Here is an 8,399-nt window from a genome sequence, read left to right as displayed (position 1 = left end):
AGGTAAAGTCAAATTCGGTGATGGATCAAACGTCGAGATTGTTGGGAAAGGTTTGATCACGTTCATCGGAAAAACAGGGGAGAGAAGAGCACCCAAAGATATCTACTATATCCCAAGTCTTAAACACAATATCATAAGTCTTGGACAAGCAACCGAGATGGGTTGTGAGGTTAATATGAAAGAAGATTTACTGATGCTGAAAGATCCCCATGGAAGGTTATTAGTACAAGTCGCAAGGCAACCAAACCGATTGTACAAGACGCCAATGGAGGTTGAATATCCGAAGTGTCTTCAAATACAAGAAACTGATGTTACATGGACGTGGCATGCACGGCTAGGACATGTGAACTTTGGAGTCATGAAGAATATGGTAGACAAAGAGATGGTAGTAGGGATGCCTCAGGTGATACACGAGAAAGATGTGTGCAGCGCCTGCTTAGTTGGGAAGCAAACTCGGAAGTCTTTCCCGCCTAAAGCAAAGTATCGAGCATCACACGCATTGGAGTTGGTACATGGTGACTTGTGCGGTCCAAAATCACTATCAACACAAGCAAACAATAGATATGTATTTGTCTTAATTGATGATTACTCAAGATATATGTGGACGATGCTGCTAAGAGAGAAGAGTGAAGCGTTCGATCGGTTCAAAAAGTTCAAGGAGTACGTGGAGAATCAAACGAAGCTAAAACTCAAGACTTTTCGCATCGATAGAGGAGGAGAGTTCACATCCTCTGAGTTCGTTCATTTTTGTGAAGAAAACGGTGTAACTAGACATCTCACCGCATCGTATACACTATCAACAAACGTGGACGAAGAACATTCAAGCTTCCTCATATTGATGTTACAGAAGAAGAAGATGGTGATGAGCATCAAGATCACCAACACCACGAAGTAGCAGAGAACAACGATGCAAACCAAGACCAGCATGTAACATCAAGATATGGTCGTAACATCAGAAAACCAAAGCGGTTCGATGATTACATCCTACTTGCTGAATTTGAAGGTGCCAGACTCTTGCTCACCATCGATTGTGAACCAGAAACTTACATCGAAGCTGCAGTGATACAAGCTTGGATCGATGCAATGAAGGCAGAGATCGAATCTATCATCAAAAATAAGACTTGGAAGCTCGTCAAGAAGCCGGCAGGTGTGAAACTTATAGGTTTGAAGTGTATCTATAAGATCAAGAGGAATGCAGTTGGAACGGTGATCAAATACAAAGCAAGGCTAGTCGCAAAAGGCTACGTGCAACAACAAGGCATAGACTTCGACGAATTATTTGCACCAGTTGCTCTAAGAGCTTGGAACATCAAACTCGACCGTGTTCTCAAGGAGATGGAGTTAACGAAGTGCACCAAGTAACCTGCGGTATATCAAAAGAAACATAAGGGGGAGCTTCTGATCATAGCTATATACATCGATTACTTGTTTGTAACAGGGACTTCGCTCAATGTTATCAAGCAATTCAAAGATGATATGTCAAAAAGATTTGAGATGTCAGATCTCGAGATACTTACATACTATCTTGGTATAGAAGTAACGGAAGGAGCTGATGGCATTCACATTAAACAAGAAGGATATGCGCAAGGTATACTTGTCAAGACGAAGATGGAGTCATGTAACTATACTCTATCCTCGAGTGTCCACCCTCGTTGGATAATTCCAATTAACTTGAGGAGCAAGTTAACTCATTAAACTGAAGTTTGATGGGTTAAGGAAAAAAGAAAACATATCGAGCTTAGGAATGTTTCCATATTATTATTAGGAAAAGATGTAACTTCGCCCTTAGGAAAAGATGTAGCTTCTTCCTATGTAAAGAGTTCTCATGGAGAGATGTTCCATCAAGAGAAACACATTGAAAGGTTTAGTTTTGAGAGAGTTTCTAAATCTAATATGTAGAGAAGTTCTTATAATCTTTGTGTTTGTGCAACTTTAGTTCCAAGGTATGCCTTCATCACTTGGCTTGCTATGAAGGATCGGTTATCAACTGGAAATAGTATGAGGCAATGGGGAGTAGTACAAGGATGTGAGCTGTGTGGAGAGAGAGATGAAACCAGGGATCACTTATTTTTTGCTTGCCCTTATTTTTATACGGTCTGGGAATCTTTGGCCAAAGGTCTCATGGGTCGGGGGATTAATCCAGATTGGCACTGGACAGTTCAGCATTTGATTGGTATGCACCAAAGCATGGATTCAGTGTTTGTAAAATTGCTGTTCCAGACTACCATTTATCACATTTGGAGAGAGAGAAATGGAAGGAGGCATCAGCAACCTCGGACACCGGTAGAGCAAATGAAGAGAAGGGTTGAAAAAGCAGTGAGGACCAAGGTTTTTTCACTTAAGTATACACATAATCACAAGTTTGCAGGAATGCTTCAAAGGTGGTTCCTTCATACGATATAGTGCTTAGAAACTTAACATATGTTTCCTTAGGTTGGAGATAGATTGTAAATAACCTTCATTCTTATGATAGTCCAATAAATTTGAAATTTCATCAAAAAAAAAAAAATCTATCTTCTCTCAAAAAGTTATTTGAGAAATACGTACATGATTTTAATTAGGAAGCTATTAGATTACGTTTGAAAAAAAATTCGATAGCTTAGTATGTATTTATTTTTTATGATTAATTGTAATGCATGCTTTGATATATCTGCATATAGTCATGGATTGGGTTTTGGATTAGTTTTTTTTGGTAATAATACAAATATATAAACAAAATTGATATGAAGCAGACTTAACAAATTTAAAATTTCTCCAACTCTTTTTCAATATAGTTTGGATTTATGTTATATATCCAATGAACACAAAACAAATAGTAATTTAGTAAGTCAGTAAGAATAAATTAGACTATACTTCTTGTCTTTAGATTCCCATGTGGTATATTTCATATAAAAGATTCTTACCTTTTTTAAAGTATAAAACAAAAAATAATCAATTAAACTGAACTAAACTAAATCAGTATATGATTGTTTAGCTATATGACCCTTAGAAAACCTGGTATCTATCTTCACATTATGATATCATCCAATTTTATAACAAACGAAAAAAGGGAAATAACTATAAATAAGATACTTTTGTAAATCTACTAACTAGAAATTTAACAAAATATCCTAAATTTTGAATCTACTTACTAGAAATTTAACAAAATATTCTAAGTTTACTCATATGTGATATTTTCCAATAGAGAAAATATAGATCGAAACAATAACATTTCCAACAAAGGCCAAAAACCCTCTCTATTTCATATTAAATGTCGTTTAACTTTTAAATTTTGTTTCATTATAAGTGTTGTTTTACATTTTCAAGGCAACTATTAAATATTTTTTTTCCAGTTTTACCCTTACTTTTAGCTCGTTAATTAATAAAATCTAACAAAAATTATGTATTAAATAGGGGTAAAACACATAATTTAATCATTTTCTTAATTCAAGTGTTAAAACCTTAAATGACACTTATAATGAAACAAAGGGAGTATATTTCTATTATAAAATTATTTTCATTTTCTTACCATATTTAATTTAGGCCAGATTTTACGTATTTTTTAGGTGATTAATTTTGAAATTAAATAGTATAGGATATTTATTTTTAAAATAATCATATTAACATTTACACATAACAAAATAAATAATAATTTATTATTTGTATCATTTTGTTTTAGATTTTTATAGTAAAAAGAAAAACACAAAATTGAAATAGAATAAATTAAACAAAAAAATCAAAATATAATATTAACTAATGTAATTTAGTCACATAAATATATATTTTTAAAAATTAATAAAATTTCAAAATAATATGATTAATATAATTTCATCAAAAATAAATTTTAATAAATATAAAATTTTAAATAATAATATATACATAAATCAAAAACTGATATAAGGTATATATTTTATAATTTATTTTATATTTTCAATATTATTTTAAAAGTAAAATATATCCACACGGATGTGCGGGTTCAACACTAGTTATAAGGAAAGTCGGGTAATTCTCAAATTTTAATCTGATATTACTATGTTTGATTAATTAGTAAACAGATCCAGGAATAAGCGCGTGGCCAGAGTTGTTGGAGACAAAAGGAGAATATGCAAAGGAGGTGATCGAAAGAGAGAATCCCAAAATGAAAGCTGTTATCATTTTGGAAGGAACTGCTGTTCTTGAGATTTTTATTTGCTCTCGTGTTTATGTTTAGGTCAACGATTGCGGATTCGTTGTTCAAATTCCAACCATTGGTTAATTATAATCAGTTTCAAGAAAATATTATGCAGTCCAGAAAAATATCCATTACTATATATAAGCAATCGTTTGTTTGGATTTCAGTGTAATAAACTAATAAAAGTTATTTTTTTCTGGGCTCAGAAAAATAACTATTACTATATGTAAGCAATTAATATCCATTACTGTAATTTTTTTTTAATAAGCTTGCATAATTTCTTTGATTGGTTTAATAAGCCATGAGAGGTAAAAATTCATAAAAGTTATTGATTAGATTTTATAAATTAGGTAACAAAAAGTGAGTATCTTAAAACGAGCAGAAGCTCTAGCCGCTCTCGAAGACGATAATGGCGGTCTCACCTTCCGGATCGTTTTGACGCGGATCCTGCACTCGGTGGGCTCTGTATCAGCGCAAGGGAGACTACCCTACACTCCCTGTGATCGACGCGCTTCTCTGGCGGCGTATCTCCCAAGCATCGTGTGGTTGATGGATTGATTCTTTTCGGAGACTCCTCTAGATTGAATTTTCCTTTGAAGCTTTGATCTCCATTTAATCACCACGTTCATTGACGTGGGGATTACCAGTTCTCTCAAGTGTGCCCTCAACTCATCACTACGATCACCTACGATCGATCATCTAATCACCATTGTCTCTTTGAAGTGTCCTTGATCTTTATTGTCTCAGATCACCCACGCTCTTGAACTCATCGCTCTTGAACTCTTCGCTACGCTCGCTTGTGCTCAGATCACTCCAGTTAACACAGATCTCTTTCGATCGATGATCTGATCTCCATATCTTTGTATGGTGTCATCACACAGGCTGCGCTCCAGTCACATGGCGGATATCAAGGGTAAGGGCATCCTTTATGAGGATGATGATGCGCCGATCATACTCATGGATCAGGATGACATGTTAATCGCCAATGAGTTCAGCTTATCACTTATTGGAAAGATTCTCAACCCTAAAAAACAAAATGCCGAGAAGCTCCTACAGAAGATGCCATCGCAATGGGGGAATGGCAGATCGCATTACGGCAAATGACTTAGGCAATGGGAAGTTCCTCATCAACTTCTCTTCGGAAGAGGACCTCAGCTCTGTTCTTCGACGGAGCCCTTTTCACTTTAACTTCTGCATGTTTGTGTTTGTAAGGTGGGAACCCATCATTCACGATGATTATCCTTGGATCATCCCTTTCAAGGTTCAAGTGATTGGTCTTCCTTTGCATCTGTGGACGGATAAAAATCTCAGAAACACTGGGGCAAGACTAGGCAATGTTCATGTTGAAACGTTGGACGTAGCCGAGGGCCGTATGCTCGTTGACGTGGATTCTCAACGACCTCTTAAATTCTTACGGAAAGTGGAGTCGAAGGATGGGGATGAGGTTACCATAGAGATAAAGTATGAGATGCTTTTTAAACACTGCTCTACGTGTGGCATGCTTACACATGAGAAGGATCATTGTCCTTCTGTCTCGGACATGCGGTCTCGACTTCAACCGCATACAGAGCGTCCTGGTATCTTTACGAGGATGCAGCTACCACAGGAATAGGCACAGCGCTACACCTCCCACAATGAACATCGTGCAAGTGATCTCTGTCGCTACGGGCCACACATGGAAACATCTACTAGATACTTAGCCAGTTCAGGGTATGGTAAGGAGGATAGGAAGAATGTGCAGAGGAAACCTTATTCTGGTGAGATACGAAGCACACATGTGTATAGGATAGTGCGACACCACTCGGATCGTGAGATTGTTCCCTATGAACAATCTTCTCCCATCAGATACGACGCACTAAACGGCTCTATTGACCATCAAGGCATCAGGTCAGGAGATGGTAAAACTGCTAAGAGATTGGCTAGCACTATTGTTACGCCATCCCGAAGTGGCCACGACATGGAAGAGAATGTTACAAAGCGCGTTAAAGGGCTTACTCGCTCCCTCTCTTTCACGAGTCTTAGTGAACAGGCACCAGCAGCCACTGATGGAGATACTCAGATCATTGGAGCTTTGAACGATATGGATATTGAGGATCAGCAGGAGGAGGAAGTGATGGAGTGTGATGCGCCAGATGAGGACTTGCTAGGCTTGGAGCTCAGAGAGATGGAGGAAACATCGGCTAGGCATGATGCGAACATGAAGACTACAGGTCATGATGATAACGTGCATAAGGCTAAAGCTTTGAAGATCAGTAAGCAAGGAACAAGAGCGAATGTCCCATTGGGCTTCCAGAGTAAAAAAATTGAGGTCCTTCGTCGGGGATCTCCTCGTAAGTCTTTCTCTTCGTCTCAAGGAGTTCATACGACTAGACGCGAAAGTAGGCAAAAGCGGCATCATCAGAGTTCTAAGAAGCAGAGAGGTATCTCCTCCAAAGGTGATGGATTGATGGGTTCCAAAAACTCATCACAGGATTATCTATGAGGACACTCAGTTGGAACTGTCGAGGGATGGGAAACGACCTCACCGTTCGACGCCTTACGGAGATGTGTCAGAAGCATCGCCCAGGACTTGTGTTTCTTTCTGAGACGAAGAATAGGAGGTTGCAGTTGCAAAACATTCAGGCTGACTTAGGATTTGACCACTTGTTTACCGTTGAGCCACTTGGCCTCAGCGGAGGATTAGCTCTTTTATTTTTGGATGAATTTCAAGTTAATGTTTTATTTTCGAATAACAGAATGATTGACATTGAGGCAGTCATTGATGGAATAAAATTTTTTATGACATTTGTTTATGGCGACCCTGTTTTAGAACGTAGGAATCAGGTATGCGAACGTCTTACGCGTTTCTCAACAACTCGAACTGGACATTGGTTCATGATAGGCGATTTTAATGAAATAACTGATCACAGTGAGAAGGAAGGAGGTAGAAGGCGCTCTGATAGTTCTTTCTTGCCTTTCAAGCAAATGCTGAGTGACTGTGGTATGCTGGAATTTCCATTCACTGGGAATATGCTATCATGGGTAGGGAAAAGATCAGGAGGTACGACTGTTAGATGTCGTTTGGATAGAGCAGTGGGGAATGAAGATTGGCATGAAAAGTTTCCCACTCAGCTCTCAAGTATCTTAGGCTTTGGGGCTCGGATCATCGTCTGGTCTTATCTGAAATTCTAACAAAGCCAGTGAGGAGGAAAAAGAAATTTAAATTTGACAAACGATGACTAGATAACGAGGAACTAAGGCAAGTAATCCTCGAAGGATGGAAGTCGGAGGATTTGCCACCTGAAGCGAATATAATGGAACACATTGCTAGTTGCAGAAAAGCTTTAAGCCAATGGAGGAGACAAAACAATGTAAATTCTGCGAAGCTAGTAGAAGAGCTTAAAGAGAAGGTGGAAGGCCTATACTCAAATGATGATGCAACCTCTGAGGAAATAGCAGAAGCTTTGAAGCAATTATCTTCTGCTCTTAAGGCAGAAGAGATGTTTTGGAGACAGAAAAGTAGGGTTCTCTGGTTGAGGGAAGGTGATAAGAACTCAACATATTTCCATGCGTTAGTGAAGCAGAGAAGAGCTAGGAATAAGATAACACAACTCTTAGATGAAAATGGGAATGTCGTGGAGGATGAGGAAGGATTAGTAGCCATTGCTACTAGTTACTTTCGCCAAATATTTGAGTCTTCAAATCCAGAGGATATAGATGATGCGGTATCAGAGATCTCGCCTACAATTACTGGGGCAATAAATGATGACCTGACTGCGCCAGTAACTGAATGGGAGGTAGCATTGTTTGCTATGCATCCAGAAAAAGCGTCAGGACCAGATGGAATGACAGCTCTCTTCTATCAGAAATTTTGGGATATTGTCAAAGATGATTTAACTCGTATGGTAAATCAAATCCTTTTCGAGGGAACAATGACACAGGGCCTGAATGACACAAACATTTGTTTAATTCCTAAGACGACGAAGCCGAATGAGATGTCAAAGTTTAGACCTATCAGTCTATGCAATGTCAGCTACAAGATAATATCTAAGGTCTTATGCCAAAGATTGAAGAAGGTTCTTCCACAACGGATATCAGAGACTCAGTCAGCCTTCGTTGCTGGTAGACAAATTACAGATAATATCATGATAGCTCAGGAGATGTTCCACGCCCTGAGAACTAAACCGGGAGGACGGGTTAAATGAATGGCTATAAAGACTGATATGAGTAAAGCATATGATAGAATGGAATGGTCATTCATTGAGGCAGT

The 8,399-nt window shown here is 38.1% G+C and overlaps 2 protein-coding genes across 2 annotated transcripts in view; both read left to right on the top strand.

The window, feature by feature from the left end:
- The window catches only part of LOC106302938 (inhibitor of trypsin and hageman factor), a 7,091-nt gene extending 2,857 nt beyond the window's left edge, over positions 1 to 4,234 (top strand). The window contains 1 exon segment of the mRNA XM_013739335.1: positions 4,035 to 4,234. Coding sequence (XP_013594789.1) covers positions 4,035 to 4,234 — 200 coding nt within the window.
- Positions 4,235 to 5,186: 952 nt separating this feature from the next.
- LOC106302937 (uncharacterized protein At4g02000-like) lies at positions 5,187 to 5,762 on the top strand. Its single transcript, XM_013739334.1, has one exon. The coding sequence runs from the start codon at positions 5,187 to 5,189 to the stop codon at positions 5,760 to 5,762; it is 576 nt and encodes a 191-aa protein (XP_013594788.1).
- Positions 5,763 to 8,399: the final 2,637 nt, after the last annotated feature.

This window comes from Brassica oleracea, chromosome C7 (assembly GCF_000695525.1).
Source record: "Brassica oleracea var. oleracea cultivar TO1000 chromosome C7, BOL, whole genome shotgun sequence".
NCBI classification, from domain to species: Eukaryota; Viridiplantae; Streptophyta; class Magnoliopsida; order Brassicales; family Brassicaceae; genus Brassica; species Brassica oleracea.
The sequence above is the reverse complement of the archived record's forward strand: the minus strand, read 5'-3'. Positions and strand labels throughout refer to the sequence as shown.

Excerpts from the sequence above, each read along its gene's own strand:
- LOC106302937 (XM_013739334.1), top strand. The coding sequence starts at position 5,187 with ATGCCGAGAAGCTCCTACAGAAGATGCCATCGCAATGGGGGAATGGCA.